The sequence below is a fragment of the Oryctolagus cuniculus genome, chromosome 3 (genome assembly GCF_051225735.1).
Source record: "Oryctolagus cuniculus isolate XC-2025 breed Fujian yellow rabbit chromosome 3, ASM5122573v1, whole genome shotgun sequence".
Lineage (NCBI taxonomy): Eukaryota > Metazoa > Chordata > Mammalia > Lagomorpha > Leporidae > Oryctolagus > Oryctolagus cuniculus.
In genome coordinates, this window is record NC_142869.1 from 5,995,123 (window position 1) to 6,015,082 (window position 19,960).

The window sequence follows — 19,960 nt, forward strand, 5'->3', positions numbered from 1 at the left end:
TTAGCCTAGTGAGCCACGGCGCTGGCCTGTGAGTTTTTTTTTTTTTTTTTTTTTTAAGAATATTCACAGGGTTGTGCAGCCATTACTGCAACCAATTTCAGAACATTTCACCTCCTAAAAAATAAACTCCAACCTATTAACTGTCACTCCCCTGATAACCACAATCTGGTATGGGTTTACCTGTTCTAGACATTTCATAGAAATAAAATTGTATGATTTGTGGTTCAGTAACTGGCTGCTTCTGCTTAGGACATGTTTTCAAGGCTCATTCATGTATCAGTACTCCATTCTTTGTTTGTTTGAGTATTATTTGAAAGGTAAAGTGATAGAGCTGGCGCGGGGCGGGAGGGAGGGCAGACAGGGGAGGGAAGGTGGGGGGAAGAAGGGAGAGAGTAAGAATTGAGAGAAAGAGACACATGTAGTTCTGTATTCCCTGTGCTGGCTCACTCTCCAGAATCCCACAGCAGGTGGGGCTAAGCCAAGAGCCAGGAACTCCATCCGGGTCTTCCTGGGTGGCAGGGACCCCCGCACTTGAGCCATCACTGTTGCCTCCCTGGGTTGACATCAGCAGGAAGATGGAGTCAGCAGCCAGAGGTGGGACTCAGGCCCAGGCACCCTTTCAGGAACATAGACGTCTTATCCACTTGGCCAAATACCCCTTCCCTGTGTTTCTGAGCTGCCACTAAGTGGCTGGTTTCATAGTTCTTAGACCCATGAAAACTTTTTCTAAATGAAGTCTTGCAGGAAACCGTTTGAGACTGGACCTGCAGTGGCAGGAGAAGGCTTCTGGGGCACCTTTGCCCACTATAGGAGCGCTCAGGAACAATGCTTAAAAATGTCTTCAGGTTTTCTGTCAGAGCTGTCATACAGGACAAATGCACGTCCTTGTGTTTTAAAAGAAAAGAGAAAGAGCTTTAGCTTCACTTCTTGTTCTGGGTTTCTTTTCACAGGAAACTTTTTTTTTAAAGATTTATTTATTTATTTGAAAGGCAGAGTGACCGATCTTCCAGCCAGTGGTTCACTACCCAAATGGCTGCAGCGGCCCAGGGCTGGTCCAAGCTGAAGCCAGGAGCTTGAAATTCTGTCTGGGCCTCTCATATGGGTGCAGAGACCCAGCTGTTTGGGCCGTCTTCCCCTGCTTCCCCAGGTGCATGAGCAGGGAGCTAGATCTGAAGCCAGAGCAGCCAGGGCTCAAACCCCCACTCTGGTATGGGATGACAGCACTGCAGGAGGCTTAACCTGCTGCATTGCGACACTGGCTCTGAAGAGTATTTTTACTGTTGTCTTCCCCCACTACCCCTACTCCTGTACCTTCCATTTTTTTCCTCCATGTCCTTTCTACTCTTCCTGCCAAAGCCCATAGTAACATCCAGATGCCAAGGCTACACGGCACTGTGTGTTCTTGGCCGAATGGGTTCTCTCCCACCCTCCTGACAGCCCTTCTTCTGGAGCTTCTGTCCCCTCTCTGCTCTGGCTGCTCCTCCTCCTCTCCTCTGTTTCTGAGTGCTGAGTGCCCTTTGGCTGTGGTTTATGGTTGTTCTGAAGGAGCAGTTCACACTTAGCTCCATGGCTCATAATGGGTCACAGCAGATTCCTTCAGGAATCTCTCACCGTGTTAAGTCTTGTTTTGTTTGGCTTACACTTCAGAGCAATAAATTGTACTTCCTTCCTTTTTTTTTAAAGATTTATTTATTTTTTTTGAAAGTCAGAGTAAAACAGAGAGAAAAGGAGAGGCAGAGAGAAAGATGTCTTCCATCTACTGGTTCACTCCCCAGTTGGCCGCAACGCCTGGAGCTGTGCCGATCCAAAGCCAGAAGCCAGGAGCTTCCTCCAGGTCTCTGCGAAGGGGCAGAGGCCCAAGGAGTTGGGCTATCTTATACTGCTTTTCCAGGCCATAGCAGAGAGCTGGACTGGAAGTGGAGCAGCCGGGATTCGAACTGGCGCCCGTGTGGGATGCCAGCACTGCAAGCGGCAGCTTTGTCTGCTACGCCACAGTGCCGGCCCCAGTGTAGTTCCTTTCTAAAATGTTCATTATTCAGATTGTTTTCCAACCACTATGATCTAGGTGAGTTTCTTAGGCAGACACTGTCAGCTCTTAGACATTGGTCTGTACTTAGCGTGTTCCTTCTGTGATGTGGCCTGTGTCTGGTTTCCCAAAAGAGTGCATGTGTTTTCCAGTGGTTGAGTGATTTGCTTACATATATACACTGAATGCTGCCTGTTTGTATTTTTGTTTTATATCATAAATAAAAAGAAGTGGTGATTTCTTTTGTTGTTTTAAGATTCATTTATTTGAAAGGCAGAGTAACAGAGAGGGAGAAACACATCTTCTATCCACTGGTTCACTCCCCAAATGGCCAACACAGCTAAGCTCGTCCCATTCAAAGCCAGAAGCCAGGAGCTTCTTCCAGGTCTCCCACACCAGTGCAGGGGCCCAAGGACTTGGGCCATCTCTGCTTTCCCAGGCCATAGCAGGGAGCTGGATTGGAAGTAGAGCAGCTGAGATTCAAAACGGTGCCCATATGGGATGCAGGCGCTGCAGGTGGAGGCTTAACCTACTAAGCCACAGCACCAGCCCCACTAGTACTATTCTTAAAATCTATTTTTTTTATCTGAAGCACAAAATTACATTTAAAAATTCCCCGCTTTGTGGGGTGTGCATTTGTCCTATCAGTTAAGACTTGCATTCCATCCTGGAGTGCCTTGGTTTGATTCCTGGCTCTAAGTCCTGACTCACATCCACCCCGGGAGGCATCAGTGAGGGCTCAAGTAATTGGGTTCCTGCCACCCACATGGGAGACTTGGATTGAGTTCCAGCTCCCAGCTTCAGCCTGGCCCAGCCCCAACCTAAGGCATTGTGGGCATCTGGGGAATGTCCCAGCTGATAGGAGTTCTCCCTGTCTCTCAGATAAATAAAAATCTAAACAATTAAAATGAAAGTTACCTGTTTTGTAGGAAATGAGGCAACATGATGTACAGGAACTAAATCGAATTCTCTTCAGTGCTTTGGAAACTTCTTTAGTGGGGACGTCCGGCCATGACCTCATCAGTCGTCTGTATCACGGAGCTGTTGTTAACCAGATTGTTTGTAAAGAATGCAAGAACACCAGTGAGAAGCAGGTGAATATGCAGAAGGATTTTAGTGATAACTTACATTGTGAGTTATAGTTCATGTGATTAAATCCACGGTGTATTACACATGAACACTGAAATGTTTATTACTAGAAACAATTTGCTGGGGTTTTGCTTTGTTTTACACTCTGCCTAAATCAGTGGTTTATAACCACGTTTCTCCAGAAAATTGAAAGAAGCGGACATCTTGAAACAGTCTTCTATCCAGTATACTAATATTTGGAAAACAGATTTGAGGAATGTTTATGGATTGAATACTGTGACCTTATGAGAGAAACTAATATTATCATGACTGAAATGTTGTAACAAAGATTAATTAATTAGGAAAGTAATAAAAATAGAAAACAGTGGAGAATATTTAAATTGATAAACATCTTTAATTATTGAATTCAGTTATTAATATCCTTCAGAAAGTTCATTTGTGTGCTATATATTGTATGTGAGCTATGTTCTATATAAAGCTATTACAATCTGTTTTAATTAGTGTAGCCTTTGATTCTTTGTAACCAGGGTTCCATTTAATCTGATTGGAATTAGAAATTGGAAACTTGGTCATGTAAATATAATCTGTTTGCTCTACAAATCTTACATAGCCCATTGGTTTCATTACTGAACCTTTTAATGAAAATCTCCTTTTGTTACAGCAAGATTTGTAGAAAGTTTCTGTATCTGACTATATAAGTGAAAGATTAAATGCCATTTTATTAATGCATTTATTGCTCTTTTGGAGATGTACGTATTTTTTTTTTTTTGAAACAAAGTTGGAGATTAAAATAATGCATCTGGGCTCTATTGTCTGTGCTGATAGAAGCTGTCTTAGCAGCCTCATTAGAGACTAAGCTGTAGTACGTGTCTTTGAATTACTGTATGATTGGGTTAGCTATTGTAATAATTAACAATTCCCAAATACAGTGATTGTAAAGCACATTATAAATTATAGATATTAACTTTACACATATATTATAAGGAATATATATATACATATATATATATTTTTTTTGACAGGTAGAGTGGACAGTGAGAGAGAGACAGAGAGAAAGATCTTCCTTTTGCCGTTGGTTCACCCACCAATGGCCACCCCGGCCGGCTCGCTGCGGCCGGGGCAGCATGCTGATCCGATGGCAGGAGCCAGGTGCTTCTCCTGGTCTCCCATGGGGGTGCAGGGCCCAAGCACTTGGGCCATCCTCCACTGCACTCCTGGGCCACAGCAGAGAGCTGGACGGGAAGAGAAACAACCGGGACAGAATCTGGTGCCCCAACCGGAACTAGAACCCCGGGGTGCCGGCGCTGCAGGCGGAGGATTAGTCTAGTGAGCCAAGGCGCCGGCTATAAACAGTATATAAACGTTACTTTCATTATTTAAGATTTCTGCCATGAACTAACTAGTGCATATTATTTTCCAGTCTTCCTAACTCCTTAAAATAATGCTGTTACACACATGCAGATTTAAACTTGCCTAATTGTAACGGCATTTATCACTAGAATTATAACTCAAATGTAGTTATAGTAGACTTGATAAATTACCTTTTTACAAAATATATTCCTTTTTTTAATCCTGGTTCAATATAATTTTTTTCTCTTAACTTCCTCAATAGATCTTAAACCAACCTTGGCAAAAGAAAATGAAGAAATAGAGTTTACATTAGAAAATTCAGCCCTGCTTTTGCTATTATATTCTAGCCTAGAGATGAATCTGTACTAATAAACCTGGAATGTCCCAATATGTACACCTAAATTCAGATACGCACTTTATTATGGTTAATTTCCTGATGAAACAAGTTTTACTATATTTGCAGAATACTCATAAACTTCTTCCTTATAAGCTTTTCCTGTTATATAAGTAAAATTATAGTTTGATTTGGAAATATAGTTTAGTGTTGTGAATTCACAGTATCTAATCAGAAAATCTACTTTCATGTGTACAGTGTTTTAGAAAAATGTATCCGTTCCCCATGTATGTACGAATCGGTGATGTGTCTGTAAATCTCTGAAGTTGTCTTTTCAATTTTATATTCATGTATATTTCAGGAAGACTTCTTAGACCTAACAGTAGCAGTCAAAAATGTGTCTGGTTTGGAAGATGCACTCTGGAACATGTATGTAGAAGAGGAAGTGTTTGACTGTGACAACTTGTACTACTGTGAAACTTGTGACAAACTGGTTAAAGCAACAAAGGTAAAGATCAGTAACCTGCCTTCTCCCAGGGTGCCTGCTCGGTCCTCAGTACTCAGGGGCAGGGTTGAAGTCTGGGGATATTCTTGAAGCTCTTAACCCTAAGGGTTGAAAAACATTTACGTTATTATCTGTACTGTGATTGCTTTTTTTTTTTTTTTTTTTTTTTTTTTTGACAGGTAGAGTTATAGATAGAGAAAGAGACAGAGAGAAAGGTCTTCCTTCCGTTGGTTCACTCCCCAAGCACTTGGGCCATCCTCCACTGCCTTCCGGGGCCGCAGCAGAGAGCTGGACTGGAAGAGGAGCAACCGGGACTAGAACCCGGTGCCTATTTGGGATGCCGGTGCCGCAGGCAGAGGATGAACCAAGTGAACCACGGCGCTGGCCCAAGATTGCTTCTTTCTTTAAAAGCTTTCAACCCAACAGTTCTTTGAACTTACTTCTCTCTTGCCCAGGAAAAATGTATTTGTAGCTCAGTGTTTGCCAAGGGTACCTTTTTGGATAATTTCCCCATATCCCTGCTCTTTGCAATACCAGCTGTGAAGAAGACAGTGTGTCTCTATTCCTGCCAGGCAGGAAGCTTGTTGAGCTTTCCTTTCCTTGTTTACTACCATGAAAACAGAGGGCCTTGTTCACTGCTTTCCTCATCTTAACATGTGAATGCTGCGTATGAATCTGCCCGTCCTCTCCTGCCGGTGAGATCCTTAACTTGCTAACTAGGGGCTTCCACAAGTACTTCTGGTGTTCTTTCTGTACAGGCAAAGTAGAGGGAGTCTTCAGGGGGTTTGTGAGGAACTCACATAATCTTCTCAGTCAGTCTCCGTGTGAACTTCGAAGCCCTCTTGTCTAAGATGAAAGGAAGACAAGATTTAGCACTGATTCCTTTAGCAATGTTTACAGCTGAGAAAAATAAATCATTAAGCATAGAATTCTACTTGTCAAATTTATTTATTTTTAAAAGATTGTTCATTTGAAAGAGAGATCCGTCTTCCATCCACTGATTCATTCCCCAGATTGCTGCAGTCGCTGAGGCTGGACCAGGCCAGAGCCTGGAGCTTCTTCCAGATCTCCCATGTGTGAGGAAGGGGCCCAAGCACTTGGGCCATCTTCCTCTGCTTTTCCCAGGCCATTAGCAGGGAGCTGGATGGGAAGTAGAGCAGCCAGGACACAAACTGGCACCTGCTTGTGTTGCTGGCATTGAGGCTGTAGCTTTACCCGCTATGCCACAACACTGGCCCCCTGTCAGGTTTATCCATCACATTGATTCATGTAGCCATGCCTGTAACTATAACTGCTGTGGTTGATTTTTGAGAGACAGAGCTCCTGAGTGCCCGTAGCGGCTCCTTGTACCTGTTATCCCTGCGGCCGTCTGTGCCTGTGGTGTTGCCTGTGCCCTGACCTGCTCAGAAACATCAGCCTGAGCTCAGTTCAGTGAGTGGGTGTTGGGCCTCGTCTTAACTCGCTACCACAAAAGACAAATCTGTGCTGCTGCTCCATGTCAGTTTTTATTTTTAGCTATGATGAGCATTGATTTAGATAACATGCTGATTCTGATCTGAAGATTATAGATGAAAGTACAATGGAAACTATAAACCCTGTGTCTATAGTTTTCACAATAGGATTAAAACTGGGCTGGGGGCTCATGTTTGGCATAGCTTTTAAAACACCAGCATCCTTAGGGGGTGTTGCTGTGGCATAGTGGATAAGGCCTGCAGTACAAGCATCCCATGTGGGCACCGGTTCCAGTCCTGGCTGCTCTACTTCTGATCCAGCTCTCTGCTGTGGCCTGGGAAAGCAGTGGAACAGGGCTTGCGGGGCCCCTGCACCTGCATGGGAGACCTGGAGGAGGCACCTGGCTCCTGGCTTCAGATCGCCGCAGCTCCAGCTGTTGCGGCCATGTGGGGAGTGAACCAGTGGATGAAGGATCTCTTCCCTCTTTCCCTCTCCTTTCTACTCCCTTCCCCCTCTCCTCCCTCTCCCTTCCTCCTCTCTCCCCTCTCCCCCCTCTTCCCCTGCCGCTCCTCCTGTCCCCCTGCCCCTCTCCAAACATCCCTTTCTTTCTTTGCTTGTGCCTCTGTAACTCTGCCTTTCAAATAAATAATAATAAAAAAATTCCATATCAGAATGCCTGGTTCTATACCAAACTCTGGCCCCTGACTCCAGCTTCCTGCTAATGCAGACCGTAGGAGGCAGCCATGATGGCTAAGGTGATTAGGTTCCTGCCTGTACTGATTCCTGGCCTCCAAACAGGCCAGGTTACTGTAGGGATTTGGAAAGCAAATCAGCAGATGAGAGTGCATGGGCTCTCTTCCTCCTTCTCTCTCTTGTCTATCATCTCTATCTCAAAAAAGTTTTACATTAAAAAAACTTGAGTGAATTTTAATTTAACATATAAAGGGGCTTCAAAAAGTTTGGGGAAAATTGCATTTTTTTAAAAAAAATGATTGATTGATTTGAAAGAGTTAGCAAGAGAGGGAGAACAAGAAAGGTCTTCCATTTGCTGGTTCACTCCCCAGATGGCCACAACAGCCAAGGCTGGTCCAGACTGGAGCCAGGATCCAGGAGCTTCTTCCAGGTCTCCCACATGGGTGCAGGATCCCAAGCACTTGGGCCATCCTCCGCTGCTTTCCCAGGCCATAGCAGGGAGCTGGATCATGGCTGGGAATCTGTCCCGTGCCCATCTGTGATGCTAGTGTTGCAGGCAGCAGCCTTACCTGCTGTGCCACAACATGGCCCTTGCATTGTCTTTAATTCCATTTTTCCACAAACTTTCTGAAGCCCACTTGTGGCTCTATCCAATCTTCGCCACTTTATGAAATCCAAAGACAGATTTATCATTTGCCCATTTATTTTGTATTTCACTTTGGTGTTGAAACTATACAGTTAAATACATAACTATAAGCCTCAGAGTTTGGAAGTCTCAGAAGGACACTTGCAGATTCTTAGCTTTTAGTTGCACTTAATTTGCACGTTATTAAAACAGCCTTGCTAATAAGACCCTTTAGCTAAACAGGATTCTTTTATGTACCTTTTGTGTCATTTAGTAATTGTTTTTCAGTGGGGATTTTTCGTCTTGATACTTTCCAAATTCTGTTCTGGTGTAGTTGCATTAGATCTGGTACATTCCAAGTTTTTGGCTGTGTTGCCTAAATAAATGCAGAATTGAGTTACTCTTTTTTTTTTTTAAGATTCGTCTTTAGAATTGTTCGAAAAATCTACCATTTTGTGTTATCAATATTTTTCATTTGACTTTGACCCACTAGAATTGTTATTTTTTTGGTTTTGTTTTGTAAAAGATGGTCATTGGGGCTGGCGCTGTGGTGTAGTGGGTAAAGCCCCTGCCTGCAGTTCCAGCATCCCATATGTGCGTGGGTTTGAGTCCCAGCTGCTCCACTTCTGATCCAGCTCTCTGCTGTGGCCTGGGAAAGCAGTGGAAGATGGCCCAAGTGCTTGGATCCCTGCACCTGTGTGGGAGACCTGTAGGACACTCCTGGCTCCTGGCTTTGGCCTGGCCCAGCTCTAGCTGTTGAGGCCATTTGGGGAGTGAACCAGTGAATGAAGATCAGTCTTGCTCACTCGCTGTCTTTCTGCTTTTCCTTCTCTCTCTGTAACTCTTTCAAATAAATAAATCTTTAAAAATATATATATTTTAACAATGTTAGTCATAATTGTGGATAATTTTTTACATAAGGGAGAATTTTGCTCCCCTCACGGACCATTAATCCAGGAGGTTTGGGGACAAATGATGACTGTGGGGAGCAGGGTCCGTCTCCTGCAACAAGGCGGGGCGCCCGGGAGACAAATAAGTACTGAGACTGTGGACTGAAGCTAACTCTATGCGTCTGATCTCCCACCATATGGCGCTGAGAGGGAGTAACCAAATCTTACACAGCTGCTTCGTCAATTAGCTGATTCCTGATCCAGTTTCTGATTGGAGGAGAACAGCGTGCTCAGCGCGTGGAGAGAGAACGCCGGCAGAGCACGGATTGGTGGGAGAGGACTATAAAAGGGGGAGAGAGAAAACGTGCGGGGGGGCCCCCTGAGAGAGTCCGTCGGAGAGCTCGTTGGTGCCGCTCCTCCGCGGAGGCGGAGAAGCAGCAGCAAATCCGGGAAGGACCGGGGAAAGAAAACAGCGTCCCGTGTCGTTCCTCCGCGAGTGGGGGAGCGACAGATGACCTTTAAGTAAAACGCAGCTCAGTAGGGACAGGCGTGGCACAGCGGGTTAAGCCTCCTGTTTGGGATGCCCGCATTCCATTCTTGAGTGCCTGGGATCAGTTCCTGCCTCCACTTCTGGTCAGCTTCCTTCTAATAAGCCTGTGAGGCAACAGATGATGGCCCAAGGTCTTGGGTCCCTGCCACCCATGTGGGAGACCCAGATGGAATTCCTGTCTCCTGGCTGGCGCCGAGGCTCAGTAGGCTAATCCTCCACCTTGCGGCGCCGGCACACCGGGTTCTGTCCCGGTTGCCCCTCTTCCAGGCCAGCTCTCTGCAGTGGCCAGGGAAGTGCAGTGGGCCCTGCACCCCATGGGAGACCAGGAGAAGCACCTGGCTCCTGGCTCCTGCCATCGGATCAGCGCGGTGCGCCGGCCTCAGCGCGCCAGCCGTGGCGGCCATTGGAGGGTGAACCAACGGCAAAGGAAGACCTTTCTCTCTGTCTCTCTCTCTCACTGTCCATTCTGCCTGTCAAAAAATAAAAAAAGAATTCCTGTCTCCTGTTTTCATCCTGGCCCAACCCCAGCTGTTAAAAGCATTTGGGAAGTGAACCAGAGAATGGAAGATCTCTCTCTCTCTCTCTCTCTCTCTCTCTCTCTCTTGCTTTGCCTGTCAAATAAATCTTAAAAAAAAAAAGCTTTATGTAGTGTTTTGTTTTACAGCAGGAAATTAAAAACAGACCTGCTTTTGAATCTGAGAGCAATGACTATAACAATTTCAATCAGCAGATCAGCAGTTGTTAACCTTAGGGAATTAGAGTCCTTTGAGAGTCTGATGAAAGGTACAGATCTTCTCCCTCAAAATACTTAAGCACATAAGTTTTTTAAAAAGATTTATTTATTTGAAAGAATTACACAGAGAAGGAGGGGCAGAGAGTAAGAGGTCTTCCATCTGCTGGTTCACTCCCCAGTTGGCCTCAGTGGCCAGAGCTGTGCCAATCCGGAGCCAGGAGCTTCCTCTGGGTCTTCCTACGCAGGTGTAGGGTCTCAGGGACTTGTGCCATCTTCTGCTTTCCCAGGCCATAGCAGAGAGCTAGATCAGAAGTGGAGCAGCCGGGACTTGAACCAGTGCCCACGTAGGATACTGGCACTGCAGGCAGCGGCTTTCCCCACTATACCACAGCGCTGGCCCCAACACATAATTTTTATACCATTTCATGGATTCAGATTCTTTGAAACTGGTTCTTACATCCCAGGTTAGGAGCTCTAGTTCTAGTATAGAGAACAGTGTGTGTGCTAGATAAAGTGAAGACATGAAGGAGGAAGGTGAAACACCAGGACCTGGGCAGGAAATATGCAGCTGGAGATGGAGCACCCGTTTATAACATACTCGTTAGATAGCATTTTAGGAGATCAACATTAAACAAAACTAGCTGTGAATTTTAAGCTGTAAGCATAAATGAATGATGCACTGTTAGTCCATAATATGGATGGGTTTATATCAAAGTTATGTTGAATCCGTGGTGATGAGTTATGCGACTTAGGACCTATTTCTCTTAAAACTGTGTCATAGGTGGTCTTTTCATGACTTAGGAACCATTATGTAATCCTTTCCTAGAGTTCTGCTTTGAACAAACTTTGTAAACTTTTCTTTTTACAGTCAGCCAAATTGCGTAAGCTGCCTCCCTTTCTTACTGTTTCATTACTAAGATTCAATTTTGATTTTGTGAAGTGTGAACGCTACAAAGAAACTAGCCCTTACACGTTTCCTCTACGGATCAATCTCAAGCCATTTTGTGAACAGGTTTGAACTATTTTGCTTTTAAATTCTTTGTTTTCCCCCCACCAAGATTGAATCTTGTATTCATCTCATTTTCAGGTGATTAATTGCAGAATCTCAGCCTTGTTACTATTAGCATTTTGAATTAAATCTTTGTTGTGGGAGACTGTCTTATAGATTGCAGGATATTAGTCAGCTTCCCTGGCCTACATCTGTTAGTAGACAGTGGAGTCCCCATACTTCCCTTCCATGCCTTGTGGCAACCAAAAATGTCTTCAGACATCCCAACTGCCATGTCTCCTATCTTAGAGTCACCGATTAGTTACCAAACTTTTGAATTTTCAGAATACTGATTTGTTCTCAGTTCTCTTTAATAAGCTGTTTTGGAATATCTCTTAAGTACAAATTTAAGAACAAAATTAGAAATGACTCTGTACTTAGAAAAATTACCATTAATGGATACTTTGCTCTCTAGATTGTTTACTTTAGATATAATAATGAATTATACATATAGAAACTCACTAGGCAGGTGACACTTTGTTAATCTGGCATTTGGAATCCTTACCAGGGATAGTAAATATACTTGTTCCTCCTTTTATAAAAGGTAGTTTGTCACATGATTTTAACATACTTTGATAAAACTAAAATAAGTAAGAAATTTGAGCATTTATCTAGGAAATCCACATTGGTTTTACTTTTAGATTTCCATATTAATGAAAAATATGTCACTTTAAATCTTCTTGTATATTGCTCATCTTTTACCTGAACCAAATAAGTGGCATGTACTCAAATGTGTATTTTAATATTTGATATTAAGTATATTATTAAATGTATTCTAGTACTGATGAACACTGACTGAATTTATACATCAGAGCCAAAAGGAAGCTTGTATCTTGTAGTTCATACCTCTCATATTTGAAAACGGGCCAGTGTTGTGGTGCAGCAGGCTAAGTTGCACCTGTAACACTGGCGTTCCATATTGGACTGCTAGTTTGAGCCCTGTTTCTAATCCAGCTCCCTGCTAATGTGCCTGGGAAGGCAGCACAAGATAACCCAAGTGCTTGGGACCCTGCTACCACATGGGAGACACAGATGGAGTTCCAGGCTCCTGGCTTTCGCCTAGCCCAGCCCTGGCAGTTGTGGTTATTTAGGGAGTGAACCTGAGGATAGATCTCTCCCATCATCCCTGTCTCTCTGTCCCTCTGCCTTTCAAATAAATAAATCCATCTTTTTAAGAACTGAAAATGGAGCCGGCGCCGTGGCTCAATAGGCTAATCCTCCACCTTGCGGCGCCGGCACACCGGGTTCTAGTCCCGGTCGGGGCGCCGGATTCTGTCCCGGTTGCCCCTCTTCCAGGCCAGCTCTCTGCTATGGCCAGGGAGTGCAGTGGAGGATGGCCCAGGTGCTTGGGCCCTGCACCCCATGGGAGACCAGGAAAAGCACCTGGCTCCTGGCTCCTGCCATCGGATCAGCGCGGTGCGCCGGCTGCAGCGGCGGCCATTGGAGGGTGAACCAACGGCAAAGGAAGACCTTTCTCTCTCTTTCTCTCTCTCACTGTCCACTCTGCCTGTCAAAAAAAGAAAAAAAAAAGAACTGAAAATGGCTGGCACCACAGCTCAATAGACTAATCCTCTGCCTGCGGCGCCGGCACACCGGGTTCTTGTCCCAGTTGGGGTGCCAGTTCTGTCTCGGTTGCTCCTCTTCCAGTCCAGCTATCTGCTGTGGCCCAGGAGTGCAGTGGAGGATGGCCCAAGTGCTTGGGCCCTGCACCCACATGGAAGACCAGGAGAAGCACCTGGCTCCTGGCTTCAGATCAGCACAGTGCGCTGGCCGCAGCGGCCATTGGGGGGTGAACCAACTGAAAAGGAAGACCTTTTTCTCTGTCTCTCTCACTGTCCACTCTGCCTGTCAAAAAAAAAAAAAAGAAAAGAAGAAAAGAAAAAAAAAAGGAAAAAAAAAAGAACTGAAAACTGAAAACGTAAGTCTTCTTAGAGATCTAAATAAGCCTTTTTTTTTTTTTTTTTAAGTTTGAAAGGAAGAGTTAGAGGGAGAGAGATCTTCTATCCGCTGGTTCACTGGTTTACTCCAAAATGGCCGCAACAGCCAGACCAAAGGCAAGAACCTGGACCTCCATCCAGGTCTCCTACATGGGTGGCTGGGGCCCAAGCACCTGGGCTGTTTTCCACTTCTTTCCCAGATACATCAACAGGGAGCAGCTGGTGCTAGGAACTGGCACCCATATGGGATGCTGGCATCCTAGGCAGTGGCTTAACCTGCTGGACCACAGTACCAGCCCCTAAGTAAATGAAGCATCTCTTAATCTGAAGTAGCTTTTTTTGGTTTTTGGTGTTTTGGTTTGGTTTTAGTTGCTAGTGTAGAAGTTCATCTTAGTCACTTGTGAATATAAGGTGTGTGAAGTTTGGAGCTGGCATTGTGGCACAACTAGTTAAGCCATTGCTTATGATGCCTGCATCCCATATCAGAGCACTGGTTTGAGTCCTGGGTGCTCTGCTTCTGATCCAACTCCCTGCTGATGTGCCTGGGAAAACAGTGGAAGATGGCCCAAGTGCTTGGACCCCTACCATCCACATGGGAGAACCAGATGGAGTTCTGAGCTCCTGGCTTCAGCCTAACCCAGCCTAGGCTGTTGACAGCTATTTGAGGAGTGAACCAGCATATGAAAGATCTCTCTGTCTCTCCCTCTGTGTGTTGCTCTTTCAAATAAGTAAATCTTTTGTTTAGAAAACATTAATTTCAGAAAAGGTTGACCATGGAATTAATAAAGCAAGAAAGAATTCCCTTGGTTCTACTGAACTGCCTCTAAACAAGGCTAGCTGGAATTCATAATTGCTAAGTTCCTATTCTATACGAGGGCTGAAGTATCAAGATGGGAGGTAGATAGTTCATCTGGTTTTGACTTTTGAGACATACAACAACTTGGTAGGAATGTAGGACAATTTTAGTAGGTAAAGAGAGCATATATAAAGCAGCATAATAGGTAGAATATAGAGGTGGGTTTCTCTTGCTACAAATCTCTACATCAACTCACTGATAGGCTAACCTGTTGTTACTTTGGCTTATAGATCTTAGCCAGAGTGCATAAAAATAACATTTTTCTCAGATATATGTGTTTGTTTAACTCATAGGAAGAGTTTGATTGGTGTAATGTCATTGGTATTAAATCAGTTAATTAATAGAAAACTTAGGACTATTTACATTTAAAACCAGTTATTTAAAATTATCCCTTTTTGAATGAATTTTGAAAGTTTCTCTTAGATTTTTTTCCTTTTAAGATTTATTTATTTATTTATTTATTTGAAAGAGCTAGATCTTCCATCCACTGATTTACTCCCCAAACGGCCACAGCCACCTGGGGCTGGGCCAGGCTGAAACCAGGAACCAGAAGCTTCATCCAGGTCTCCCCCATGGGCTCAGGGACTCAAGGACTTGGGCCATCCTCCACTGCTTTCCCAGGCCATTAGCAGGGAGCTGGATCGGAAGTAGAGCAGCCAGGACTTGAACTGGTGCTCATGTGGGATGTCGGCACTGCAGACAGTGGCTTACTGTGCTACACCACAGTGCCAGCCTTTAAAATCATTCTTATTTAGCATTAAATAATAATAGGTGAAATTTATATAAACTCTTTCAACATCTTTTTTTTTTTTTTAGAGTGAGTTGGATGACTTAGAATATATATATGACCTCTTCTCAGTTATTATACACAAAGGTGGCTGCTATGGAGGACATTATCACGTATATATTAAAGATATTGATCATTTGGGAAACTGGCAATTTCAGGTAAGTATAGGTGCTCATTTAGAAATATCTTGATTTTTTTGCCCTTATACATAATCACTCTACAGGAAACTTTGATAGGCACTGAAATACAGATACGTCCCTTGCTTTTGTTTCTAAGTAATCTCACACAATTACCAGTGCAGTGCAGATGCACCTGTGTACCCGTTACTTCGATCCTCTATTGACATTTTGTCACATTTGTGTATATGCACACATTGTTAACATCCTTATTAGAGCTGAATCATTTGAAATTAAGTTGAAGACATCACATTCCTCCTTACCCCTAAATACTTTAGTGTTTATCTTCTAGAACAGCAGTAGGGAATGTCTGGTCCACAGGCCATAGAAGGCCTACAGCATCATTTGGCAACCACAAGCAGGACTCAAAGTTCACTAAATCTATAGCAGACTAATTTTTAAGTCGATAATGTTGTGTGGCCTACAAATGTTATAAATATCAAAATGGTTCTTGGCAGAACCAGTGCCCCCCCACCCCCCGCCGTTCTAGAACAAGGATATTCTGTTCCATAATCATAGCTCAAAATCAGGGACTTTTAAAATTCATGTAATTATCTAAAATATGATTTTTTTGAGTTCTACCAGTTGTGCAGCCATATCCTTTATAGAAGCTTTCTCCCAATCCACTGTCAACTTTAGAATTATGCATTACATTTAATTATCTCTTGAATCTCCTTTAACCTAGAACCATTCCTCACTTTTACAGTTGCTCCATTATGACTAAGAGATAATAACACAATTCCTATAGTTGACAACTATTGAATTTTTCCAAGGAAATAAATGAGCACTGGCTTATATAACACATGATGTGGAATTTTTTTTTCTTTTAACATTTGAAAGGCAGAATGACATAGAGGAAGAGAGATAGAGATCTTCTGTCCACCAGTTCACTCCCTTAATGGCCACAACAGCCCAGGCTATGCCAGGCTGAAGCCAGGAGCCTATAACTCCGTCTGGGTCTCCCACATGGGTGGCAGGGCCCCAAGCACTTGGGCCATCACCTGCTGCCTCCCAGGCATATTATCAGGAAACTGAATCAGAAGTGAAGCCTACTGGATCCTGACCCCACGAGGCCAGGATTGGATACTAGCAGAGTGGAGGAGGACTGGGCCCAGCCTGAATGTCACTTGCATCACCATGTCAAGTATTGAGCTTGTGAGCGCAAACATTTTTCTGGAATACTGGCTTGCCATTTCCTTCCTATCATTTTTAAATTTCTCCTTCCATACTTGTAAATTTTTTTAAACATATTGGCATATTTATTTGATTATTTTCTTTCTTATAATTGCAGTGTATGAAGATAATGTAGATCTGACTTGAATGTCTACTGCTACTGATAATTCTATTTCCTTGTCATTTTGTTCTTTTGGGTGGTAGGCTTCTGTGCCTTTTTAAGATTTATTTATTTGAAAGAATTAGAGACATAGAGCTGGGCTGATCTGAAGTCAGGAGTCAAGAGCTTCTCCTAGGTCTCCTACATGGGTGCAGGGGGCCAAAAAGGACTTGGACCATCTTCTACAGCTCTCCCAGGCCAGAGCAGAGAGCTGGATCAGAAGTGGAGCAGCTGGGACTCAAACTGGCACCCATATGGGATGTGGCACTGCAGGTGATAGCTTTACCTGCTACACCACAAGATGGCCATCTTTTTAAGAACTGAAAATGGAGCCGGCGCCGTGGCTCAATAGGCTAATCCTCCACCTTGCGGCGCCGGCACACCGGGTTCTAGTCCTGGTCGGGGCACTGGATTCTGTCCCGGTTGCCCCTCTTCCAGGCCAGCTCTCTGCTGTGGCCCAGGAGTGCAGTGGAGGATGGCCCAAGTGCTTGGGCCCTGTATCCCATGGGAGACCAGGATAAGCACTTGGCTCCTGCCTTCGGATAGGCACAGTGTGCCAGCCGCAGCGTGCCAGCCGCAGCGGCCATTGGAGGGTGAACCAACGGCAAAGGAAGACCTTTCTCTCTGTCTCTCTCTCTCACTGTCCACTCTGCCTGTCAAAAAAAAAAGAATTGACTTACTAGAATAATCGGAGGCTTCGGTTGAAAGTGACTTTTTGAAGAAAGATTTGTGATTGTCTCTAGCAGAAACCAAGAGCCACCAACGCTTAACAGCTTTAAAACCTGACTTAATGGTTTTAGAGCCATACTGCTAGTGTGGATTTGGGCCACAAACCCAGGCGAGGACTGACTTAGAGGCTGTTTTTCCTCCTTCGTCCAGCACAAGGGTCAAGACAAACCCAGTTGCTCACTGTCCTTCATTGTAGGGTGGATTATTTTCCACACATGACACTTATATTGAGGATATAGCCGTTGGAGTTCTCAGGTTTTTTGCTGGAGTCTTTCATTGTGGTATAATAAAAAAATACACTATTGGTCTCTGTCCCCTGGCACAGAGCAACTTGGGATTTCCTGAGTGATAGGAGTGCCTTTTGTTATTCCTAATGAGCCCCTTTCCACCATATCTGAGTTGATGGTAATGAAGTCACACTTAGAAGCTTCCGGATGGGGGCAGTCATGTGATGAGAGGATTGAAACTTTAAGCCCTGAAATTGAAGATGGTGGAGTAGGGAGGGAGCTTACTGCTCTAATCCAAGGGAAGATAGTCTTTAAAAAGTGGAGTGAGTGCAATCTCAAGAAGAGTTAGAAAATGGCAGAGGAAACTTCATGTAAACTAAAGGGACACTGTGGACGTGCACCGCCCAGGACCTCAGTAGCCAAGAGCCTCCGCACCAGCGCTGGAGAGTGAGGTGAGACCGGTCTGCAGCAGCCCAAGCCACTGGCAGTAAAGCTGCAGGAAGAGCCTGGTGTGGGCCTGGCTTGGAGCCCTGTGGGGAAGAGTGTATCTTCCAAACTAGAGGAGAAAAAGGGGACACGTTTCTCCCTCCCCAACCACCTTGCACCAGTGTCCTGTAACAAGCTGAGGGAGGGCAGGTGCCATTTTGGACGTACATAACAGCTGCACCGGCTTGTGTCCGTGCACCTAACAGCAAGCTGAGTGGAGATGCCTGAGTCTGGCGGGGAGAACTGACAGAAAGCTGGGTTTTGTGATTGTGGGAAGCTTGTGTGCTGGGTCTGTGAAAACACTGTATCTACATTGGAGGGTATGCAGTGTGGCTGGGACTTTGGGCAGTCACTGTGGGCAGCTCCACATGTTCGGGGCTCCCTGATTCCCTGGTGAGGGACATTGCTGTGGGATCTGTGCTCACACCCAGGACTGCACAGATCCTTGTTGTAGTTTTTGGCAGCATGGACAAATATTGGAGCCCCTGGGACTAGTGCCCAGGCACTGGTCTCCTTTGAGGAAAGGACGTGTGTAAGACTATGCGAACAGAGTTGATCAGGCTCTCCCCTCTGATTAAAAAAAAAAAAAAATTACCACACCCAACCTGGGTGTCACCTTGGACATTTGCTTCACCCTGGAGTGCTGAACAGAGCTCCCTGGCCAGACCCACCACACGCTTCTGAGTTTTCACTTAAAAAGCAGACCCTCCACTAAGCCACAGAGGCATAGTCCAAAGATAAAAGCCATCACAGGAAAAAACAGCAAAAAATAAACCAAAAAGTATCTCTACAAATGCCGAATAATCAACACAGCAATTCAAGGAACAAGAATAAGGAACACAACATGATGCCCCCAGAAGAACACTAGAATGTGAAGATGAAGAGATTGAAGAAATACCAGAAATGAAATTCAGAAAATTGATCATAGGATTACTTAGAAGTATTCAGAAGCAAATCCACGAACTAATGAAATCTGTATATGACATGAAAGAAAATTTCTCCTGTGAAATTGAGAACTCAAAGAGAAATCAAAGTGAAGAATTCAATAGAATAAAAAATGCAGTGGAAAGCCTTAACAACAGACTCAGTGAATCAGAAGAAAGAATACCTGAGTTAGAAGTCTCTGGAAATTCTACAGTTGAACCAAAAACAAGAAGAAATTAGAAAACTAAAAAAACACTGTTAGAGATCTACAGAATGCTTATCAAAACCCAACATATGGGTCTTGGGAGTTCCTGAAGGCGTGAAAAGGCCTCTTCAGTGAAATAATTACAGAAAACTTCCCTAATTTGGAGAAAGAAAGGGATATCCAAGTACAAGAAGCACGGAGAACTACTAATAGACATGACCAGAGAAGATCTTCACCATGACACATTGTAGTCAAACTCCACGGTAAAACAAAAGATTATAAAATGTACACAAGAAAAATGCCAGATTACTTTAAAAAGATCTCCAGTTAGACTCATAGCAGACTTCTCATCAGAAACCCTATAGGCTAGGAGAGAATGGTGAGACATATTCCAAGTCTTAGAAAAAAAACTGTCAACCCAGAATACTAAACCCTGCAAAGCTCTTTTATGAATGAAAAGACAGACTGGCTGAATAGATTAAAAGACAACCCATCTATTTGCTGCCTACAAGAAACATACATCCCCAACAAAGATACCTGCAGACTGAAAGTGAAAGGATGGAAAAAGGTATTCCATGCTATCAGAAACCAAAAGATACCTGGTGTAGCCATCCTAATGTTAGACAAAATAGACTTTAACACAAAAACTGTTTAAAGTGACAAAGAAGGGCACTATGTAATGATCAATTCAACAGGAAGATGTAACTATTATAAATATATATGCACCTAATTACAAGGCACCTGGCTTTTTAAAGGAAATGTTAATGGATCTAAAGGGAGACATAGACTCCCATACAATAGTAATGGGGGACTTTAATACTCTACTTTCAGCAATGGGTAGATCAACCAGAAAAAATCAATAAAGAAACAACAGTTAATTGGCATTATAGACCAAATGGACCTAACAGATATGTACAGAACTTTCTGTCCTACAGTCGCAAAATACATTCTTTTCACTAGTGCATTGAACTTTCTCTAGAATTGACCTCATGCCAGGCCATAAAG

General features: G+C 44.0%; 1 protein-coding gene across 33 annotated transcripts in view; it reads left to right on the forward strand.

Moving 5' to 3' along the window:
• Nucleotides 1–19,960, forward strand: part of USP40 (ubiquitin specific peptidase 40) — a 105,798-nt gene that overhangs the window by 9,314 nt on the left and 76,524 nt on the right. For 27 of the 33 annotated variants that reach the window (XR_016231356.1, XR_011387049.2, XR_016231360.1 and 24 more), the window contains 4 exons: nucleotides 2,956–3,120; nucleotides 5,161–5,307; nucleotides 11,116–11,259; nucleotides 14,905–15,033. Coding sequence is in view for 16 of the 33 variants with exons in the window: in XM_089328888.1 (XP_089185014.1) it covers nucleotides 2,956–3,120; nucleotides 5,161–5,307; nucleotides 11,116–11,259; nucleotides 14,905–15,033 (585 nt within the window). In the remaining 17 variants the exon portion in view is untranslated. The remainder of the gene's footprint in view (nucleotides 1–2,955; nucleotides 3,121–5,160; nucleotides 5,308–11,115; nucleotides 11,260–14,904; nucleotides 15,034–19,960) is intronic. The other 6 variants (XR_016231354.1, XR_016231365.1, XR_016231355.1 and 3 more) reach the window with 1 other exon arrangement.